We start from the raw sequence: 25,013 nt of genomic DNA on the forward strand, positions 1-25,013 counted from the left end.
TACAACACCAATTACTGGTACAATTTACTGCTGCAAAAAGAGAAGAAGTTATGTTATTGTTTGAGCTCTTTGGTGCTCTAAATAGTAATGCTTGAACAACTGTATTCTGTCATCACTTCTGAACTTATTTTCGTTTCCCTTTTTTTTTTTCCATGAACTGCGCAGGATAAAATAAATACGCAAAAACAAATTGGTCAGAATAGCTCAAGTCAAATATCAGTTGAGAAGACGATGATGATGATGATGATGATGATTATCTGGGCTTAGATGCATGCTGTAGCTGAGCTGCAGGTTTATTTTGTGTTTTGTGTGCATGTATTTCTTTATTTAAGCGCCCTTCAATTTCTATTCACATTGGTGGTGGTTGGTAACACACAATTTCCCCAGCACTCACAATCCACTGATAAAAAAGGACAATTTATCCCATAAGGCCACACTTCCACAGAGCGAGACTTTGCTCGTAACACATGGGATCTGTGGGATAGATACGAGAATATTACCATGAATTGCTCGGCTGCCTGCCTTGTATGTGACGCGACAGTGTGAAATGGCAACTTGAATTAATCATCTTTCACCAATTTTACTTATATAATTCTATACTTTACATTGACTTATATTATGATACCACAATAATGTATCTGGAATATATGTTTGTAATATGCTTTATTCTCATAAATCCATCTTTCAATCACTTAGACCATCTAACTACCATAAATGCATGAAACAAACAGTAGACAAAAAGTTGACCACCATTAATGTTACCTAAACCTATACACAAGTGAAAACAATGAAATATTGTAATGGAGAAGAAGTAAAAATAAACAAGACAGATATTGCAGTTAAATATTGGTAGTGGCTGTCTTAGGGAGTAACGCATCACATTCAATCTTAAATGGAAGTCAGCAAACACTTGCTGTCACTTAAAGAACCACTGATTAAGACCTAATAATTTTCATCTGTTCCATTAGGCTTTTCATGTGATTTTTGTAATCATGTCCGACAGCAAACACAATGGTCCGCAGAGTGCTTCCACAACATCACACTGTAATAACTCTTTCATCCATGGTGTTATTGTCACTTAACTCTGTCATGCGTTTTCACACATAATAAATGTTTTCCACTAATGTATATATTAATATGTTCAAAGGTTAAAAAAAAAACTCTTTGGCGTGAGTTGACCAAAAAAGGGGTAAAATTGGAAAACGGGAACATTAATGTGTTAAGTCTAAGAGCAGAAGCCGATTCTCGTAAACACTGAACCACACTAATGCGCCGCACATATAGTGCTTCAAAGTTAAAATGGCCTTTGGTGCAATAAATCAATACTTTTATAAAACTCCATCATCCTACAACTTAAGAACCACTTTTGAGGAAGCTAAACGTGAACAAAGGTGGTGACTTGGTGGCAGAGCCCTGAACATAGGAGTCTCGATTCGTATGTGGGTGATTGAGAGCTTCTGTGTGTGACGTACTATGGTTGGAGTGCGCAAAGTAGGAGCGGGCTGGTTGAAAGAAAAGTAATTTCAGATCTCTGATGGGAAGAAATGAGAACAAGTTGGGGAATATTAGTCAAGTGGAATGGAGAGCCTGCCTGGACCTCGACGCAAAAAGCATCGGATTCTCTTGCAGGAGGCCACAAGCACTGTTTCTTCAAAACAACAACACTATAGGACAAGACAAGTACTATTGTGCCATGTGAGAGTAGTCATCTTTCTAGACATGAACTGCTTTTGAGTCAAATCATCCATCCATCCATCTATCCATTTTCTTATCCGCTTATCATCACAAGGGTCGCGGACATGCTGGAGCCTATCCCAGTGATCTTCGGGAAGTAGGCGGGGGACATCTTGAACTGGTTGTCAGCCAATCGCAGGGCACACATAGACGAACAACAATTCGCTCTCACAGTCACAACTCGGGACAATATAGAGTGTCCAATTAACCTACAGTGCATGTTTTTTGGAATGTGGGATGAAACCGGAGTACCCAGAGAAAAGGCAAAGAAAGAACATGCAAACTCCACACAGGAAGGCCGGAGGCGGAATCCAACCCTGCACCTTGGCGCTGCGAGGCCAACAAGCTAATCAGTCGGCCACCGTTGACGCCCTGAGTCAAATCAAGTAATGTTAATTTTTTCTATATTCCTGCATTGCCATTTCAAAACTCTGAGAATAGAATCTAGCAGGTGAAAGCTGCTATCTGCCACGCATATGACAGGTTAAGATAACTTTCCACAGGCTAAATCGAGCAGGGAACGGTTGATACATGATAAGGCACAAAAAGTGGTCTTCAATGCAATCATCAGTCCACATTTCATGCATGTCAGCCACTGGCACAGAACAATGATCCTGACTAGATTTAAACAGTGGGTCTTTTTGTCTGTACCGGTCTGCATTGAACATTTCTGTGGTCCATTTCCATTATCACTCTGTTTTACTGTAATAAATGCATATTACTACTCAACTGAATCTAATCATTTTCCTTATTCAATGACATATGTTCACCCGCATGTGTTTGTCACTGAAGAAGAAAAAGGAAATTATCGGTTGTTAGTTGTTTTGATTTTGTGTGCATGAGATACAGTTATTTAGTCCAAATGTAGTTTTTCTGTGGGGAGGAATGAGCTGTGGTAGTCCTTTCTATACCTAGGGGGATAACTGTCTGGAACTTAAGGAGGTGCTCAGAGATTCCACAGTGTAAAACACAGGGTGGGGAATGCTGTCCATCGTGGATCTCAGCTTGCCCAGTATCCTTCTGTCCGCCACCTTCTCGATGTCCACTTGACAACCTGTTCCTGAGTGGTGGGTCTTTCGGAGATTTTCGTCGAGTTGTTCATGGGAAGCTAAGGTGACAAGAGTTGCAGCCGGGGAGAAACAAACAGATTCGTGAGGTGTCAAGTAGTGGGGCTAAGCTAAGAAGAGATTGGAGGTGAAGGGTCAAACGTAGGGTCAAAACTATGAAAAAAAAAAGTTTAACTATTTTTTTTCCAAACCTATTCTCCAATGGTGTCTTGGCCATCCTTGCGATTGTTATGTTCTGAGATATGTTTAAGACCTCTTCACACCTCTGTGGCATTGTTCTGCTCAGGGCATTTCTCCAATAGATGATTGCGGTCCTGATTTCAATTCCTGATGCTCTACTTAAGTATCCGTTGTACAGCTCCTTTTTATTCACTGAGATGAATCTTCTCATTGTGTAGAGTCTTCAGTTCAGGGGTCACCCATGCTTTGTTGTTGGAAAAACATTTTTGTGCTCTGGATGGCACAGGGTTTTCCCAAATAGAAAATAGTATGTGATAAAGTTTGGTCAGCCTGTTAATTTCCTGCCCATGTGAGCTGCACAGTAGGTCCCAGTCTGTGGCGTTGAAACAGTCTCCTGGCTGCTCACATGCCACCTCACTTCAGAGATTCATGATCTTCTTCTGTGTCTTTCTGTTTCTCTTGTCAGCTTCAGTAGTGTACATTGGTTTCAGACAAACAAGCTTGTGATTAGAGCGAACAAGACAGGGTATAGGACTGACATTAGCATGCATTAGGTAAAGTGTTCTATTATCTGAAAACTATTTTGATAACATTGCGCCCGTATTGAATGATGTTCACATTTATATACGAATTAGGGATGTGTGATAGGGCCAAAATGTTCATATCTCAACAACGATAGGGGTTTGCATTATCAGCGCCAATTCAAAATGCACACATGATTATGATTACTGTACATAATTTAACAGCGTGACATTTTGTGGTGCAGCAATCTCAGAACAATGCACCTGTCAATGCATTGCGAGAGATATACCCTTCAAGTTTTCAGGAAAGTGTATTACATCAGGAATGCATGTAATGCCTTCTTTCATCAAGCACACACATACAAAAAACATGGAACCATAGCCAGCATATAACCAATGATTTTCTCATTCCAGAGCAATATCCCCCGGCATGAAACAGACGTAGGGACAAGAGAAGGATACATCTATCATATAAAACACAATTTCCCTGTGGACTGCAGCATGAAGCAATGAATTTGTGTTAAAAAAACAACAACAACAACAAAAACAGGAGGTTAAAAGAACTGTATTTTTTTTTACTGGTAGTCAGCGATGAGTTTAATTGTTGTTGTTGAAAGTGCGGATGCTTAATGACTTCATAGTAAAACAATGTTTATCTTCAAAATTGCAAGTTGTAAGCAGTTTGTGGTTATGATCACAACAGTTACGCTAGTTAAATCAGTGTTTCCCAAAATGTTAAGACTTGTGTACCGCCGAACCTTTTTTCATGTGTATCAAATCATGCATCCCTGTCTCCTAATGTATATTTGTAGAACGGAGTACACAACTGAATATTCATTAAAAATAAATTTTTCTCCTTAATTTTAACATTTAATGATCAGGCAATGTTTTTTTAAATTTAAATTAAACATATGAAATGAATAATAAATCTGTAAAATAATGCCTCACAAACCTCATTTGAACCTTTCAACAGGCATTTAAACGTTACATATTAAAGGGAAGGCGGCCCGGTAGTCCAGTGGTTAGCACGTCGACTTCACAGTGCAGAGGTACCGGGTTCGATTCCAGCTCCGGCCTCCCTGTGTGGAGTTTGCATGTTCTCCCTGGGCCTGCGTGGGTTTTCTCCGGGTGCTCCGGTTTCCTCCCACATTTCAAAAACATGCATGGCAGGCTGATTGAACACTCTAAATTGTCCCTAGGTGTGAGTGCGGGCGTGCATGGTTGTTTGTCTCTGTGTGCCCTGCGATTGGCTGGCAACCAATTCGGGGTGTCCCCCACCTACTGCCCGAAGACAGCTGGGATAGGCTCCAGCACCCCCCGCGACCCTAATGAGGATGAAGCGGTTCGGAAGATAAATGAATGAATATTAAAGGGAAAATAATGTCACGTTGCGCTCGAAAAGACAGAGGAATCACTTTGTGCGCAACATCAAAACGGGAATAAGTGGATCACCGAAACAGCAGGCACAGAAAGGAACTTTGTCACAAAATAATATTATATAAATACATATATATATATATATAAAATAAATATTATAAACAAAAAACCCCGTCTCAACGGAAAACAGAAAACACTGGTTAATAACGAAAACCAGGAATTAAATATAACGAGACAACAAGGGATAAGATTAGGCAAATACTATAATTATGAACAAGAGACGTCGAGGAATGTTACAATCATCAATATTCTTAAGGTAGCGTATTCAAAAGGGTATGGGCAACAGCAGTGGCACGGCATGGAATACTCCGGCAGTGAGTCGACTGCCGGGGTGCCTAGATATAGCTGGTGCAATCACCGAGAAATGGGTAGCAGGTGTGCAGGCGGCAAACATGAACGCCTGCCCCCTGCTGTCGAATATGGAACATGACAGTACCCCCCCCCCCCTCAACGGACACCGGGACGGGTGAGAAGCGTGGAAGTCATGAAGAAGGGACGGATCTAAGATCCAGGAGTGCGGGACCCATTGTCGATCCTCTGGCCTGTAGCCCTCCCAGTCGACCAGATACTGGAACCCCTTACCCCTGCGCCGAGAGTCCAGGATGGCCCGCACAGTGTACACCGGGTCACCATCGACGACCCGCGGAGGAGGAGGCGGGGTGGGAGAAGGAGCCAAGGGACTGGTCGCCACCGGTTTGAGCAGTGAGACGTGGAACACGGGGTGAACCTTCATGGTGGCCGGCAACCGGAGCTTGACCGCGACGGGGCTGATGACGGAGTCCACTACGAACGGCCCGGTGAATCAGGGCCCCAATTTCGCAGATGTGCCGGCCAGGCGCAGGTCCCTTGTTGCCAGCCACACCTCCTGCCCCACCTCGTAGGTAGGTGCAGGGCGCCGACGACGGTCCGCGATCTGCCGGTTTCTAGTCGCCGTGCGGGACAACGCGGCCCTGGCCTCCCTCCACACGCGATGGGCCCGCTTGAGGTGGCACTGCACTGAAGGGACATCCACCTGTCCCACCTGGGACGGGAACAGCGGCGGTTGATACCCGTAGGCCGTCATGAAGGGGGACCGCCCAGTGGCTGAAGAGACAAGGGTGTTGTGCGCATATTCCACCCACGGTAAGTGGTCGGCCCAGGAGGAGGGACGGTGGAGACACACACAACGAAGGGCCGCCCCCAGATCCCGGTTGGCGCGCTCCGCCTGCCCATTGGACTGTGGGTGATATCCCGATGTCAAACTCGCCGTGGCCCCTAGGGACCGGCAGAACCGTTTCCACACTCTGGAGACGAACTGGGGTCCCCGGTCAGACACTATGTCCAGAGGAATGCCATGGAGACGGAAAACATGTTTGACGAGGAGGTTGGCGGTCTCCAACACCGACGGCAACTTGGACAGTGGAATGAAGTGGGCTGATTTTGAGAAACGGTCCACAATGGTGAGAATGACGGACCGTCCACGGGATGGAGGAAGGCCTGTGACAAAGTCCAGGGAGATGTGGGACCAAGGTCGAGGGGGGATGGGTAGTCGTTGGAGCAACCCTGCCGGAGGCCGATGCGAGGCCTTGCCGCAGGCGCAGGCAGAGCAGGCGTTAATGTACTCCACCACATCCTTCCGTTGCTCCGGCCACCAGAAGCGCTGGGATATGAGATGCAGAGTCCGGTTCACCCCGGGATGGCAAGCCACCTTGGACATGTGCCCCCACTGCAACACCTCCGAACGCAGCGGTGGAGGCACAAACAGCTTCCCCGCGGGACATTCAGCCGGGACTTGGACCCCATCTTGAGCCTCCTGTATCCGCCGCTCGATCTCCCACCTCAGTGCCCCCAGGATGCAATGGTCCGGGATGATGGTCTCTGGCGTCCGGTCCCTTTCCGCGGGATCATGGAGACGGGAAAGGGCATCAGGCTTGGTGTTCTTGGATCCAGGACAATACGTGAGGGTGAAATTAAACCGGGTCAACAGGAGGGTCCACCGGGCCTGACGTGAATTAATCTTTTTGCGGAGCGAATATACTCCAGGTTTTTATGGTCCGTATAAACCGTAAATCGCTCCTTAGCCCCCTCGAGCCAGTGACGCCATTCTTGAAGGGCTGCAACTACAGCCAGCAGTTCTCGATTTCCTACATCGTAGTTTGACTCGGCTGTACTGAGTCGACGAGAAAAAAAGGCGCAGGGGTGCAACTTCTGGTCGACCGGAGAATGCTGGGACAAGACCGCCCCCACTCCTGAATCCGAGGCGTCCACTTCTACCACAAAAGGGTAGTCAGTATCAGGATGTTGCAGCACGGGGGGGTTAGTGAATGCTCTTTTCAAATTTGCGAACGCCAAGTCCGCATCCGAGTCCCATTTGAATGGGATCTTAATGGACGTCAACCGGGTTAACGGGAGTGCCTTTTGGCTATAGTTGCGAATGAATCGTCTATAGAAATTTGCAAACCCCAAGAAGCGCTGTAGCTCCTTACGGCTAGCCGGTGTTGGCCAATCCACCACCGCCTTCGTTTTGATGGGGTCGGCTCGCAGCTTACCCTGCTCAATGATAAACCCCAGGAAAGAGATGGTTGGTACATGAAACTCACATTTTTCTGCCTTGACGAAGAGCCTATTTTCGAATAAACGCAGTAAAATGAGTCTGACGTGCTGTTTGTGCTCCTGTAACGACCGGGAGAAAATCAAAATATCATCAAGATAAACGAAACAAAATATATTCAGCATGTCCCTTAACACGTCGTTGACCAGATTTTGGAACACCGCGGGAGCATTGGTCAGCCCGAAAGGCATAACTAAATATTCAAAGTGGCCTCATGGAGTTTTAAAAGCAGTCTTCCATTCATCCCCTTCCCGAACGCGGACCAAATGGTACGCACTACGTAAGTCTAATTTTGAAAAAACAGTGGCTGATTGCAAAGGAGCGAAGGCGGAGTCTAACAAAGGCAGCGGGTACTTATTTTTTATGGTGATGTCATGTCATTGAGCCCACGATAGTCCACACACGGCCGCAACGACTTGTCCTTCTTCTCCACAAAGAAGAATCCCGCACCTAACGGTGATTGCGATGGTCTGATTAGACCTGCAGCGAGCGAGCTATTTATATACTCCATTAATGCCTCTTGTTCTGGTTGAGACACCTGATATAGCCGAGAGTTCGGCAGTGGGGCGCCCACCTGCAGGTCTATGGTGCAGTCGTACGGACGGTGGGGGGGCAAAGAGCGGGCGCGATCCTTGCTGAAAACCTGTTGTAGATCGTGATAGCAATTTGGCACTCCGTCAAGGCAGATGGCTTCAGGGGAATCGTTACCGGCACGTTCGCGTCCTCCTACGGCCGATCGTAAACAATGCTCATAACAGAACGGGCTCCAAATCTCTATAGCCAGGCGCTCCCAGGAAATAACGGGGTTGTGTGTCTTGAGCCAGGGCAAGCCAAGAATAACCGGAACGGCTCGGGAATGCATTAAGTAAAACCGTCTGTGTTCGACGTGATTCCCGGATACTTTGAGCTTGAGTGCTTGCTCTCAAAGTTGCTCTCCCCCGTAACGCGGAGGGTGTGGAAGCATCGGTTCCCTACTAAACGTAGGGGAAGAGACGGGTGCCTCGGTGGTGGTATGTTGAACCACCGGGGGAGGTGCTCTCCATTCCTCTAAGCGTATAATACGGGGTTCGTAATCATCGAACCTGTGAGCCAGCATGGAAACCGCGCCGCGGAGTTCCGTAATGGCTTTGCCCTGCTGACTCATCTGTTGCTCTTGACGGGATAGAGCGGACAAAATCCTTTCTATGTCTGCGGGGTCCATGGTGGCCGGAGTATTCTGTCACGTTGCGCTCGAAAAGACAGAGGAATCACTTCATGCGCAACATCAAAACGGGAATAAGTGGATCACCGAAACAGCAGGCACAGAAAGGAACTTTGTCACAAAATAATATTTATTATAAACAAAAAACCCCGTCTAAACGGAAAACAGAAAACACTGGTTAATAACGAAAACCAGGAATTAAATATAACGAGACAACAGAAAACGCTTGCAAAAAACGGCAAGGGATAAGATTAGGCAAATACTATAATTATGAACAAGAGACGTCGAGGAATGTTACAATCATCAATATTCTTAAGGTAGCGTATTCAAAAGGGTATGGGCAACAGCAGTGGCACGGCATGGAATACTCCGGCAGTGAGTCGACTGCCGGGGCGCCTAGATATAGCTGGTGCAATCACCGACAAATGGGTAGCAGGTGTGCAGGCGGCAAACATGAATGCCTGCCCCCTGCTGTCGAATATGGAACATGACAAATAAGCCTTACTCGTCTAAACACGGCGGCCTGGTAGTCCAGTGGTTAGCGCGTCGACCTCATAGTGCAGTGGTGGTGGGTTCAATCCGGCTCCGGCCTCCTTGTGTCGAGTTTGCATGTTCTCCCCGGGCCCGTGTGGGTTTTCTGCGGGTACTCCGGTTTCCTCCCACATTCCAAAAACATGCATGACAGGCTGATTGAACACTCAAAATTGTCCCTAGGTGTGAGTGTGAGCATGGATGGTTGTTTGTCTCTGTGTGCCATTCGATTGGCTGGCAACCGGTCCAGAGTGTCCCCCGCCTATTGGCTCCGAAACCTTGTGAGGATAAATCGGATCGGAAAATGGATGGATGGATAGTCCAAACACTGATTAATATTGTGTTTGTGCAATATGCAATTTGTGCAATTACCCAGTAAAATCCACCCATTTTTTATGCATCTCAGGGGGCGGCCATGTTGTTACCTTCAGTCAACTTGAGATTAACCTCATTGTCATTGTGAGGTCATTTTCAGTGGACAGCATGGCTAAAACTGTGGCTTTTGCAGAATGGGCTGCTTAGACTAGTAGAGGCACATCGAACATATTACTGACTACTGATACAGATAATTTTGGGGTTGACTTCCCCTTAAAGAACAAAACACTTGACTCCCCGGGTAAACAAGTTGTAGCTCATGTCGAACACATAGCTTTTTATTCATGGGCTTATGAAATGATTGAGAATATTTGCTTATCTTCTTGGAAGTCTGTTTGCATATAACCCTGCAAGGTGCTTGTGTACTTCTAGGGGAGCACATACTCCTGGCTGGGAAACACTGAGGTATGCCCGGTCAGTTTGCTTTGTGAACAGTGAAAGAAATAAATTGAATTTCAAAATGTCATGAAAAAAAATTTAGTTGATAATCAGGAATTTCCATTGACTTAAAAAAAAACATAATTTGGCGCTACTGTAGCAATTTAAGAGATTTAGAAGTACTATGTCAGGGAATTGTGGTACTTGATTTAAATGAACAACCTTTTAAGTTGAAATATTTCCCAAACAGAAAAAGGATACTGAGTAGGACAATCATGTCACAAATGCCTTTTTTTAAACAAGACAGCCCAAGGGTTTCTCTCTGGAACACTGCCACTATATCATCGCCTTTGTTAAACAGCTCACAGCAGGTGGAGAGATAACAATGAAAAGGGAAAGTTCATCAAAATGAACTGAAGGAACTTAAGAGTGTGCTCGTTGTTCTCACATGTGAAAATATAACCTTAGTTAAATTAGACCCCCCCCACCACCAAAAGGGGCCTACTGTGTGTCTGTTTATCTTGATGAAATTAATGCAGTATGTTGGGGGAGGGTGTGCTCACGTTTCCTCCTTCCAGCTCATTTCCTCTATTAGATGCATCAAAGCCTGAAAATTCTGTGCAGTGTCTTAGCCATTCCTGTACTCTTCTACACAGATAATTGAAAAAAAAAAAAAAACGAAGGTTAGTCCTCAAATCTGCTGCACCTACTCACTAAGGTTTGATAGTCTCATCACGGAACACATCTGAAATCCTCCCCAGTGTGTTAGACCATGACCTCTATCGATCTTGTGCTTAGAATCTGTTCATGTGCTGTTACAAGGAATACCTCTGTGCTGTCTTTTATATTTCTCAGATTTCTCAGTATGAGCCACTTAATACCATTGACGGTATATGCCATGCTTGGGTATGTCACTCTACAATGGCTATTCTCCCGGTCAAGAGGTTTTTGCTGCCTGAGAAAATTGTATTCAGGAGTTTCTCCCTGGAAGCCATCCACCTTAAGTATCCCAAGATCTTTGCTGTTTCCGGGATCATGGTTCTCATGTTTCTGAGTTCTCAGCCAACCTCCTTCCTTTCTTAGTGTGCATTCTCAGGATGCTGGATTTCCGGTGAAATCTTCCATGTGTTGATTAAAAAAACGCGCAAAAGTGTGGCACCATCAAAATGCACCGTTGTGTGTATGTTAATGTAGCTTAAACAACATGTATGACATCACACAATATTTGCAATAGGAAGCAAGTCTTCAGAAAATCTTGCAAGACCGCACAAGAAGTCAGTTTAATAAGCAACACACAATTACCTTAAAATGCTTTTTTTTGCTGGCATTTGACTGCTTAGTTGACTTTTTCAAAAGGAAGTGACTGCCGCAACAATACCATGAACTGAGAAAACAGGAAGACACTGTAGAGTGACCCACATTCAGTGCTGTAGCTAGCCCGACTGTCACAATGTAGTGTCCAGCCATGCAAGTCAGCGATGATGTGACATTAAGCCAGGAGTCGAGCAAGCAGATGGCAGGGCAGAAGGACCAGCGGGTGAAGATTGTCAGGCTGAAGAGAGGCGGTGAAGGCCATGTAGCGGGGTCGAATGGTAAGGTAACCAAATGGTCAGCTCCTTATGCGTTGATAATTGTTGTCAAAAGTACAGTGTCAAATTATGTTCTTATTTTATTTTGTTCTTATTTTGTTATTATGTAATAAAATGTTGCAATTCATGGTGGCTGGCTTCTTTTTTATAATTGTGAATTAATGTAAAAAAATAAAAGTCAACTTTCATTATTGTGATGCAATTTAATTAATTATGCAAGTTAAAATATTTTTACACAAACTACCCTTATTATTATTATTATTATTTTTATTATTATTATTATTACAAGCACTGTCTGTACAGATAATGAAGGTTTCATGATAGCGGCAATTTGACTCTAGAAACACTCAAGTCAAATTCCATTATTTCCCGATGGAAAAACAGTTAGACATCCGAACAGGTTAGTGTTCGACCAGCTTCCTCGTTTCCACGGAGTTTGCAGAAATCCTGTACATCTATTCAGCTGTGGACTTTACAATTAGAATACACGGTAGGTGCTTACCACATGTGAGCTGCTGTCCTCGGAGATTGTGAAATTCCAGGCCATGGAGGTGGGTTGGAAATACGCATACTGTGTCGTTGCCAATCCTCACTGACTTGCTTCGAGCCCAGAAGAGAAGCCATTTCAGCTGGCAGTCACAGAATAAAGTATTTGTATTGAAGTGTCTGATGAGAAAAGGAAAGATGAAGTCACAAGCTTGTTTGTCTAAGATTTGTCCAAAATATATACTGTATATATTTTTTCCCAGGGCAATATGTTCCATTTGTTTAGAACGGCTTTATTTCGACTATTTCTTGTTATATTTGTGCTCAGGATTCTTAAAGATTCTTAAACAGCATCAAAATAGAATCTCGGCCGTTTGTCAATGGCTAAGTTCGTAAGTTTTGTATTTTATGCTACATGAAATATCGTGAAAAATACATAAATATAGATATATATTCAGGTATCCAGACTGGGAGTATTTCTCTTGAAATATGATGGGCTCCTGTGTTTGTAATGAGCAGAAAAATGCTGCCCAGAGGAGTTGTGTCACGTTGGTACTTACACTGCATACTAAATGAGATGAGATCGAATCAGCAATGGTTGCAGCCAAGCAGTGCATACTATTTTGTCTCATTCGCTTCAGCAAATGACAACAATAAATTTCGCACAATCAATTGAATGATTAATCCATGACTGCATGCATCCTTAATAGAACGATGTGAATGTTTGTTCTTGCGTCAATTTTCCAGATTCTTCCTGAAATTCTTATCACCAAATGCAAGTGAAAATATGATGTGCTTTTCTTACAGTACTCTGAGAGCCACAAGGTGTGTGAAGAGTCCCGCTGTCAAAGTGGAGAAGATATTCCCAGATAAATTCCTGCAAGCAGAAAAACACAGGGTAAGAGAAATACAAGTTTCAATATACATCCATATATCCATCTTTTAACTATCCAGGGACGGACTGTGAGGCCAGAAGCATCAGCAGAGAAGGCTTCCCTCCTCAGTACACACCCCAGCCACATGGACTGGGGCCTGATGGGTTTCTCAACTGACAGAGATCATCGTCTTTCCTGATTCTTCTCCGAGCTCTTCTCCTGGTGGGACATTCCTACGATACATTACCAAGAAGGGGTCCAGGAGGCATTTGAACCAGACGCCCAAGTCACCTCATCTGGCTTCTAATGATGCAAAGCAGCAACTACTCTACTCTCAGAACTGCCCGGAGGACTTCTCACTCTCGAATGCCGCGACTGAGTTATTTGACACAATACACATTAAGTCAATGTAGTGTTAATTGATTGATGTGTGTGAGGGGCTGCGAATGAGGGCAAGCACATTTGCTCAAGTTGGTAAATTTGAACTGAAAGACACACAGTTTCGAGAAATTACTACTTCACACACTTGGCACAGACAAATGGTGTCCTGTTCAGGTAGCATGGAGAAATAATGTCCGACAAAAAAAAAAAAACTTTGTAATCTGTGGGCACCAGTAGCAGCACAATACAGTCAGATTCCAGTTCGAGCAAAAAAGACACAGGATTGGTGAACAAGGAGTGGGGAAGTTATGCGTACTGTAAATGTATTTACTTGTTTACAGCTGTTGAACTGTGAATAGTATTTTGCATTAGCCAGAGTTTTAGCACAACACCTGAGTGACTTGTAATGTTCATCCATTTTTATTTCCTGTCAGAAGATAAGGATGAGCCCCTCCTCTTCTCTGTTATGATGCGGCCTGAACAAAACAGTGACTTTCACATCCCGGAATATGAGATATACTGCGGTCATACTTAACGTGTCTTGAGCTATTCTCCTGATGCGATTACATATCACACCAACACAGTTTGTGTAGATAGGGCCTAATCTTTACAGCATACATGTCAAATATGAGTCAAAATATTGACAAAATAATGATTGCGGTCTGTGGGCACCATCCGGGCCTTCAGCAGGAACACAATGTGAAGTGATCAATTCAGTAGCTGGTAAGTTTTGCAGCTGTAGAACCAAAATCGCAATAGTTTGGACAAAAGCTCCAGCCAGCTGAATGACCGGCAATCATGTTCATGCATTTTTTTTCATTACTGTTTTATTTTCATGTGTATTTGTGTTTTGTTTTTTATTTTTTTATTTTGGAGGGGTTTAAATGATGATTTCTTTTCCCAATGCATTTCGGTCGACTGTAGAGTAAATACATACATGGTTTAAATAGATATACTGTATTGCTCCATCTTCTGATCGAATCGCTCATCGAGTATCATTTTTTTTCTTTTTCAAACTCACTGATCGCTGATTGCCAATCGACTCCAAAAACCTGCGTAAAGTCTATTAAAAATAGTGAGGATACCTTCAATGTCATTTGATCAATAGAAATGCAACTTACAATTTTAAAAGATTGCCCAGATCCAGAAACATTTCAGAGTAGAGGCAACCTATTCTGTTGTTTGACAGGTCCCTGTAATGACAAAAAAAAAAAGGCCATCGTAAAACACATTGGCAAAATATTGTTGTGTGCAGAGAGAGTAATTTACCTAGTATACTATTTTACATTGCAACATAACACAGTTGCTTTACTGCGACTGTATGATCATCTCGATCGTCATCCATTTTTTAAGTAGCTGTATATCCATCCATCCATTTCAGATCCGCTTGTCCTGACAAGGGTCGCGGAGGGTGCTGGAGCCTATCCCAGCTGTCTTCGGGCAGTAGGCGGGGGACACCCTGAACCGGTTGCCAGCCAATCGCAGGGCACACAGAGACGAACAACCACCCATGCTCACACTCACACCTAGGGACTATTTAGAGTGTCCAGTCTGCCTGCCATGCATGATTTTGAAATGTGGGAGGAAACCAGAGTACACAGAGAAAACCCACGCAGGCCCAGGGAGAACCTGCAAACTCCACACAGGGAGGCCGGAACTGGGTAGCTGTATAGTCTACTCAAAAAAATGTGCCATCGACTTTCTGGACTACAAGTTGCTACTTTTTTCCCACTTTTTGAACCCTACGGCTTTCACTGTGATGCGGTTTATTTCAGAATTTAACGCCACCAATAGAATTACTCATAGTCTCGTCACATCTGACTAATGAAAATACCGAACACGTCACAGTGGACCAATGAAACTGAGTACGTCCTCATACTGAATATTCATCAGCCATTTGCGATAGGAGTGAGCACGCGTGAGGGAGAGAGAAAAGTGGAAGCTGTGTAGGAGCGAATACAGACAGTATGGAGTATAAAGTAGAGCGAAAATAAGAAATATAGAGTTGATTGTTATGAGTCCCCGGAATGAGTGCCATAAATATAGACATCTGCGCAGTGCTACCCCTGTCACTCCGTTGTTTGTTTGACGACCCACCCGCACCATCGCTGGCAACGGGGACGGTAAGTCCGGGCATAGAGCGACTTCCCCCTCTTCCTTCCACTACATGTCCCTGTGTGATGCCACAAGGTATATTTCAGGAATAAAACCTCTGCTTTTTATTTATTTATTTATTTTAATGAAAGCTTAGGCCCACTATGTGACTGTAATTTGATGATGGTCACTAGACTGGTACATTTTTTTTTTAGGTGGTGCTTGCCCGAAAAAACTTTGAGGACCGCGGCCTTTGGTGAACGATTTACATTTATTAAATTTATGTTCGGATGATTACACACATACTTTATGATAGTACAATATAATGTCCGTAGATACATACTGTATATTAAATTAGGTAGTGTATGTTAAACGTTCCTATTTTCCACAAGCGATTTTATTGTATAATACTGTGTATTAATATATAATGTTGACATCAAGTCATGATGACTGCATTACGTACAACTGCAGTACGTTTATACTATGACCACAAAGATGTCAGTCAATGTGCATTGTGGGATTGCTGTGGGCTGAGTTAATATGGGGAAATGTGTGAAGACAACACATACAATATAATTTGACCAGGTAGAAAACACACGTACATGTGATCTGAGATATTTTTGTGTTTTGGAACATCGTCCCTCAGCGACCCTGGCCAACTTCACCTCTCCTGAAAAAGTTTGTCCTTCTTTTTCACATCAAGGGGCTGGCTAGCTTGCTCACCTTCACTACCATGCAACGACTGGCCTATGTAAACGGTGCTTCATTGGAGTGACATGCAGGGTTTTTTTTTTTCACTTTATTTGAGAAGCAATGTTGTATTTATGGCGGCCCGGTAGTCGAGTGGTTCGCACATCAACTTCACCGTGCAGAGGTACCAGGTTCAATTCTAGCTCCAGCCTTCCTGTGTGGGGTTTGTTTCCTGTCAAAAACTACGACACTAATCGATCTATTTCACCCAAAAATTCCATTGTCAAAAAATGGAAGCATGCACACACATACATACATACACACACACAAACACACGTGCAAAAAATAATAGAGCTGTGGCTGAACCTTTTCTAATTGATTTTATCTCCCTTGTTCAGGTATTTCTGTTTCCCATTGCTCTACATTTAGCCTTTTAAGTGACAACATTTTGATAGTTTTGTGTAATCTGGGCTGGCAAGGGCACAGGCAGTCAGTTAGCCATGCTGTACGTGTGCATGTCCGAGTGTGTGCGTGCGCGTGTATGTGTGGGTTTCCGAACTGAGGCAGAAGCAAAGTGTTAATTTAAGTATTCCCCAACCGGTCTTTATGTGACTGCTCTGCTTATTTTCCCTCAGCTGCTCCAGTAAAGCTGGTCTTTGATTATGGAGCATGAAGACAGAGATCCATAGACGTGCAAGCCCCTCTGCTTTTTCACGCGTTTGAGCATCTGAAAATGGGGAATGGTTATGTCATGAAGAAAAGGTTAAACAAGGTTACTAAGTGAATGAAGAGGTTCAAGGAATAAGAGTAATAAGGTACACCTCTGCATCTGCCTATTGTAGAGTAGCCTTATTGTGTCAAATTTCAAAAATCAACGTGTACATCTATTAAATTTGGTAATGGTGAGATAAGTATTTAAAACCAAATAAAAATAAGAAAATCAATGTTGCTCATTTGTATATAGTCACATCGCATTCTGTTGAAGTAACAAGCATTTGATGGCGATGCAAAGTGATCTTTTAAACTTCATCTAACGTTTCGAAAAGTGCACACACACTCACCACCGTCAACTCTTTTAAACTCTTTCTAACTTGTCTTGGTGTATTTAATTTCTCTTACAGTGTCCACTGTGCCACAGACTAACTGTTTATAATACCTTGAATAGATTGAATTAGTGTATGTGCGTGCGTGTGTGTATGGGTTGTGGGTGTGAGTGTGTGTGCTTTGTGACTATTTGCGACCTTGAATGAAACCTGTAGAACCCCCCCCCCCCCAAAAAAAACCATTCACTACGTTTGCAAACCTTTACCGCTCACTGGGGTAAGGGCTTTACATATTTTGAGTTTGGTAATTATTGATGGCCCTGTTTCAATGTCAAAACTCATATGAATTTGTCCAAAAAACACTTTATATTCACATATATCAACATTCTAAAAACAGAACCAAAATAAATGTACCCTCTAATTCCCCTGTGTTTTCCCAAAATCTACTATTTGTCTTATCTTCCGGTACGTTTCCATATATGGCACCATGCATTCAATAGGGCAAACTCGGATTCAGCCAAAAGAGTAATATCATCTGCAGACAATAATATACCCACATTAATATCATCAAGAAATATGCCTGTATTCAAATGACTTTATCTTTCACCTGAATTCATTCAAAAGTAAAGCAAACAGGGTTGGGTAAAGTATGTTAGCTTGCTTAACCCAAACGGGTGTATCAAACAAGCCAGATACACCTCATTAATTTCAAGGAAAGCCACTGCATTTTTATACAAGGTCTGTGTTTTTTTTCCAGGAGTGCGTGACTCCTAAAATAATGGCCGAAGTAATATTTTGACAAATTGTTTTTTTTCTTCCGTAAACGTCTCCTCAGGATATTCTGCTAAAATCAAATATATCCAAAGTTAAACCAGATCATTTAATTCTACCCTTGAAATGAAATGATTATTAATAAGAATATAGTCAGCTCTCCAGTTCATCAGTTTTTCGTGTTTTCTGGAAAAAAAAAAACAACGAATACATTATTTGACCCATAATTTTAGAAAGTAATGATGTGATTAATAAATGCACACATGCACCAAGAGAAACATCCCTGCCATTCCTCCTTTGGGCAGCATGGGCAGAGCCAATTTGATGTTACATATTGACTCCATTAAGACTTAGTGAGACTCCAAACAATGTGCATTGGACACATGCGGCGTGCAGGCTATTCAAAGCCCGTAGGTCATACTTAAAGGTTAACAGCTTGTCACTAGTAATGGGAATATGAAGCTTCATATTTGCTTCATGAGGCAGTACTGTAGTTTTTTTTACTCCTCTAAATGGCACTGTTGGTTTAAAGAAAAGGGTTTAAGAAATGGCAAGTCAGTGTGATTTCAGCCCTATATTGAACAGTGACTGCCAACTAGAGGGCTCCATAAACACAACAGCTGGTCCATGAAACATGTTGAAGCTTCATTTTCTCCATCATTACTTTTCTCGACACAATTTTCAGCCATCCATCCATTATGCGAACCAGTTATCCTCGCAGGCATGTTGGAGCCTGTCCCGCGTGTCTTCAGGCAGCAGGTCGGGTACACCCTGAACTGGTTGCCAGCCAATCACAGAGTACACATAGGCAAATGAACATTCACACTCACACATCGGTACAATTTAGAGTGCCCAATTAACCTACCATGCATGTTTTTGGAATGTAGGAGGAAACCGGCATATCCAGAAAAAAACTCACACAAGCACAGGGAGAACATGCAAACTCCACAAAGGAAGGCCGGAGCCTGGATTTTAAACCTGGACCTCTGTACTACGAGGCAGATGTGCTAACCACGCCCCTGAGAGCTACCCACATTTTTCCTGCAACCAAAACGATTTGCTTGCATGAAACTACCCTGTATATTTCAGTTCATTTTGACATAGTACTTAACATAATATGTTCTTGTAATCTCCAAAAAGCCAGATGAGTTCTCTCCTTGTCCCCAAAGAAGACTATTAGTAGACTCCAAAATACTTACAATCTCCTCAAAGTCAGCAGACCACGGAAGGCCCAAGGCTCTACTGTGCTTATCAGATTATTCCTCAGATCCCTGGAGAGGACCAACAAGAAGGAATCAGAGACAAGCATTAAGGCAGTGAAGCAGAGGCTGTGAACACATGCTTTCCATGAAAATGTGACTTCATACGAATCATTGAACATGTTAACTTTCTTACAGTTCATTGAATAATTCATCAGCAGTGGTCAATTCATGAAAATACATGCTTTGGGATAAGAAATAGCGAACATGAGGAATAAAGAGTTCTATGAAGAGAAATGCATGTCTTAATACCAGTTTAAGTAGTATCAAAGCTTGTTGATACAACCTGCTCATATTTTTTAGGGGGCGGAACTTAATTTTTTGCCTTTACATTGTTACACATTGTTTGGTATATAAAACAAGTCACTGGCGGGTTAGTGCTTTACTCAAATGAATTTTGTTCAGGTAATGTGGATTCAGTTCCCCCTCAGAGATGTAAATGTGAGTGTGAATGTCTGCTTCCACATGTGTTCTTTGATCGCTTGGTGACCATTCAAGTGTGACCCTGAAGAGGCTAAGGTGGTACAGAAATGGATAGATGGGTGAAAAAAAGACAAATGAATAATATATAATGTATTAAATGAAAAATAAAGTACAACTAATTGTACATGCTCACAAGTGCTAACCATTTCCAGCTTCATGAACATCCTGACCTTGTCCAGCCGAGAGGAAAATAACACAAGATTTTACTCAAGGACTCTGCATCAACCACCACCACCCAAAATAAAAAAACAAAACCCTCCAACACAATCAAGATGCTTGCCTCTGGTTTTCTCAGCTGGCCAAACTTGCACTTTGATCCAGTTTAATGAGAATCCAAATACACACTAGTGAACAACCAAAACATTTATTTTCTTCGATAAAAATCACATAGGACAAATTGGAGTCAATCAAAAATATTTAAACAACAAAACCTGTTTTTGTCCCTTTTCAGGATCTTTAAAATACTGTCGAAATCTGAGACCTGCTTTATCCATAATTAAACTAGAATGAATGGATTAGTTCTTTCCACAGAACAGTGAAGCTTAGTTTAAAGAAAATATACTGCCTTCATGACGTTGTAGTCTCTTCGTCCAGTCAGGTCCATGAACGGGTAGCTCTCATCTCTGCTCTAATCTAAATTGTCTTTGATCGTGTGCAACGTGCCAGTAAAGAGCAATTGGACGGTGTACGCCCAGAAGTCATCCACTCCGCCTGCAGCACCTTCTTTCATCTTGACCTGTGGTACTAGCCCTCAGCTGCTTTGCTGAATGAGCAGATAATACTTCCAGTTTCATATGAACTGACTTACTTGAATTGTAAAGGTCAATTCTCCATGATTGTTGACCCATATATGGTCGGTTATGTGAACATTCAATCCAGTTCAGCATATTTCATATCATGAGCTTATTTTAAATCTTTTCATTCTGAATTTATTGTTAAACATGTCAGAATAAGATACTTCAAGTGAAAAATAAAGTATGCCATATTAAATGCTATTTATGAATTAGAATGCTGATAAAATTGTTAGGTAGTGCAAGATTGGAACATTAACAAACATCTGACTGCTAAACCATTTTGTAGTTATTTTGTTATTTTTGCAATGACTTTAATTCTTTTTTTCTGCGAACCCAGATTCCAGTCACTGAAAAAAGTTTAAATAGTAACTGTGGGTAGGCTGGTTTTAACTTCATGAAGTACCTGTGCTCTGCATTCCTAAAGATTTTTTGTCATTTGGGGGATTAGAGACATTTCTACTGTTCTGGAATAAATCTGAAACAGCTCCTGACAACCATAGAAAACGAATTAAACAAATTAAAAAACTGGTTCGACAGAAATAAATTGTCACTTAACCTGAAAAAATCGAAGTTAATTGTTTTTGGCACAAGACCAATCAAACACCAAGCTAAAATTATGGTAAACTCAATTGAGATAGAAAGAGCGTATGAAACCAAGTTTCTCGGATTAGTAATTGACTCAAAACTATGTTGGAAGCCACATATCGATAACGTAAAAAGAAAAATAGCCAAAACCGTAGGGATCCTCTACAAAACCAAGGAAGTGCTGAATAAGAGATCTTTGTACACATTATACACTTCATTATTATTACCATGGGGCAGCCCGGTAGTCCAGTGGTTAGCACGTCGGCTTCACAGTGCAGAGGTACCGGGTTCGATTCCAACTCCGGCCTCCCTGTGTGGAGTTTGCATGTTCTCCCCGGGCCTGCGTGGGTTTTCCCCGGGTGCTCCGGTTTCCTCCCACATTCCAAAAACATGCGTGGCAGGCTGTTTGAACACTCTAAATTGTCCCGAGGTGTGAGTGTGAGCGCGGATGGTTGTTCGTCTCTGTGTGCCCTGCGATTGGCTGGCAACCGATTCAGGGTGTCCCCTGCCTACTGCCCAGGTGACAGCTGGGATAGGCTCCAGCACCCCCCGCGACCCTAGTGAGGATCAAGCGGTACGGAAGATGAATGGATGAATATTATTACCATATATGACCTACTGTGTGGAAATATGGGGAAATGCCTGCAAAACAAACACACTCCCTATTCTCAACCTACAAAAAAAAGCAATTCGAATTATTAATAGATCAAAATATACGGAACCCACAAATCCACTATTTACGATGAAATTTTATGACCTGGTTGACTTTAAAATCGCCCAATTAATGTACAAAGCACACAATAACCTGCTCTGCCAAAACATTCAGAAGTTTTTTCGAAATTATTCAAAAAACTCAAAACAAGAACAAACATCAAGCAAAGAAGTGTATCTATCAAAGGTGTTAATCTGTGGAATAATTTCGAAACGGACCTGAAAATGAGTAAATCGCTTGCTGAGTTCAAAAACAAATTCAAAAAAATAGTACAAACAACCTACATCAATCAGAGTTAAAATGATAAATTCTAAACATTAAACATAATGATAAATCAGAACGAAGTTGATAAATAGAGAAAGGTATTGAAATATCCATTATGAATACAAGAGAAAATTGACACAAGAGTGCCAGGGTGTGGATTTATATAATCCCGATACAAACCAAAAGTTGTAAAAATATCACGGTTAAGGGTAAAGTATGAGCCTTAATGGAGACTTCTTTCTTCTTACTTTTTTTCTTTTCTGATTGATATAAAAATGATTTATTAGATATAAACACATAACGGGGTAGGACTAGATACGTTTTTTACTTCTTCCTACTCCCTTGAACATAATAACTGTGTTGAATGAAGACTGATTTCTTTCTTTTTACTATTTTATCTACCTTATTTTCTGTCAAATTATTACTGTATATGTTTTATGTTCAATAAACAACAACAACAACAACAAATAATGGAAACCATGAGAGTTAGGAAACAACTTTAGGCTTTAGTGATGGAACAATATGTAACACACAAATACTTCATAGTCATCAGATGAAAAAAAAAAACAACAACAAATCAGGAATTATGAGTGTGTTAGAGGCGGGAGGGGTCTGCTGAATTATGTCTGGCGAAATGTCTCAACAATCAGAGGAAACCACTTGAAAGACAATGCAGCTTCCGTTTTAATGATTGTTTTTGCATCATCAATCTTGTGGTCGTCAGCCTTTTCCCGTTTGGCTGTCTAAAAAAACAGTGATTCTTAACCATGGGGTCAAAGCTTCGAAGTTGGGTCACAATTGCCAGATCGTGGGCCGCAAAATGCCTGAGAAGACCGCAGGGGAGAATATTTTACGGATTAAAAACAAATGAGCTGTTGCTGTTGAAAACAAGAAGCTCATTTGCAATTTCGCTTCCTGCCAGTAGGGGACCATGAGGCACCAGACCGTTTACCTCTACATCGAGATACTGCAGAAGTAGTAGAAGAAGAAACCTAACAGGTGTGGTTAACGGGCTGCTCCATCACAATGACGTGTGATGGCTCTCAACAGGACCGGTGCTTAATTGTTTGTTTGTTGCAACAAAGTCTTCTCTTTTCTTCTTGAGAAGCATTTCACGTTTCAAGCTTTTAACCTGTAAGTAGATTGGATTTTGTGATTTAGTTTTTTGAATATAAACATATATTTAATCATTTCTGAATGGGCCCTGGGACATTTTGTGCAGGTAATGTTTGGCCTGAACATGGAAAAAAGCAGGTGAATGAATCCTATGCTGCCCTCCAGTAGCGCTGATGAAAAATTGTGCCCCCCTTCATCATTTAAGTTGCCGATACCTGACATTCACCCACATCTTAATACATTAATTACCTGCGCCAGACCTTGGACATGGTTCCAGGAGGTGTAATGTTAATCTCCTTTCAGCTAACAAATTTGTGTGCCGGGCGCATGTCAAATAACATGTCCTTGGTACACCCAACATGGCACAGAGTGATGAACTTCATTCCCAAACAAGTGCACCGAGGCGGCATCAGCACGAAAATAAGTTTATGTGCTTGAGTGCAGCTGTGCTGTCTCCGAATATTGAGCCCTTAAATATCAAGTGACTCTGAATCGGGTTAACAAAACATCTGATTGGAACATTGCGAATATCTGCTCTCAGGAACGTCTTAAACACAACCAGATGAGCAGTAGATTTTCTGTTCAATTGAATGTGCATAATGTGCACTCTCATCTACTATTTTACTGTTCATATTTATAATTTCAGTTGGGTTAGAAACTTTATGGGGAAAAAATTATGGAATCAGCAGTGGCAGAAACCTGATAATATGGTAAGCTGTCCACTGTAGTAACCGCTGTCCCGAAAAGGGTTAATGAAATCAAAATTAAATTATGAATATCACGCTCATACTCATTCTCCAGCAAAATTAGCAACACGGATAAAACAAATCTGTTGTTATAGATCGATTTCAAAATTTTACACCGAATCCATGTGATCAGATTTCATGGATGAACTGTATTGAAATTGGCAGCATGAAACCCATCCGAACACCCCTAGACGCAGTTAACGTGACAGGTTCCTTTCTGGATCAATATCAGGATCACACACGCACGCACAAACACAGACATCCATCCATCCATTTTCTGTTCCGCTTTATCCTCACAAGGGTCGCGGGAGTGTTGGAGCCTATCGCAGCTGTCTTCGGGCAGTAGGCGGGGGACACCCTGAACTGGATGCCAGCCAATCGCAGGGCACACAAAGATGAACAACCATCCACACTCACACTCACACCTAGGGACAATTTAGAGTGTTCCATTAACCTGCCACGCGTGTTTTTGGAATGTGGGAGGACATGGGAGTAACTAGACAAAACTCACGCAGGCACGGGGAGAACATCCAAACTCCACACAGGGAGGCCGGAGCCAGAATCGAATCCAGCACCCCTGCACTGAGAGGCCGACGCACTAAACAGTCAACCACTGGGCTGCCTAGAAAGAAGAAGACTAGTTTCCGATGAAAAAACTGCATTGTTTAATCATTTGTCGGTTGAGTGAATATATCCCAATGTTGATGCAGTTATCAGAATACTATCATACTTACGAAAGGTCAAGTTCCACATGAAGTACGCAAATAAAACTGAAGCCTGCTGCAGGCACTTGGGCACTCATCCTTTCCATGCACTATTAAGGCCACATACCAAGCAGAGCCCAAGAGAGAACGATAGTTTCTTCTATTAGGAAAACAGCATTGTTTAATCGTGTCGGTTGAGTGAACATATCGCAGTATTGATGCAGTTATCAGAATACTATCATATTTGCAAAAGGTCAAGTTATACATGAATTAGGCAAATAAACTGAAGCCTGCTGCAGGAACTTGGGCACTCATCCAAAAGGAAAGTGACGCTATATGATGTATTTGATTACCCACACACTTAATGAAATGAGACGATGGAATGCACACATTTGTATCACAAGAAG

General features: G+C 42.4%; 1 protein-coding gene across 1 annotated transcript in view; it reads right to left on the reverse strand.

Annotated features, from left to right (window-relative positions):
• adgra1b (adhesion G protein-coupled receptor A1b) overlaps positions 1-25,013 on the reverse strand; it is a 152,917-nt gene that overhangs the window by 102,544 nt on the left and 25,360 nt on the right. The window contains exons 3-6 of the mRNA XM_086121638.1: positions 19,143-19,214; positions 14,467-14,538; positions 12,895-12,966; positions 12,106-12,269 (exon numbers count right to left, since the gene is read on the reverse strand). Coding sequence (XP_085977764.1) covers positions 12,106-12,269; positions 12,895-12,966; positions 14,467-14,538; positions 19,143-19,214 — 380 coding nt within the window. The remainder of the gene's footprint in view (positions 1-12,105; positions 12,270-12,894; positions 12,967-14,466; positions 14,539-19,142; positions 19,215-25,013) is intronic.

The sequence above is a fragment of the Hippocampus guttulatus genome, chromosome 10 (assembly GCF_054856545.1).
Source record: "Hippocampus guttulatus isolate MCC_2025c chromosome 10, RoL_Hgut_1.0, whole genome shotgun sequence".
NCBI lineage: Eukaryota > Metazoa > Chordata > Actinopteri > Syngnathiformes > Syngnathidae > Hippocampus > Hippocampus guttulatus.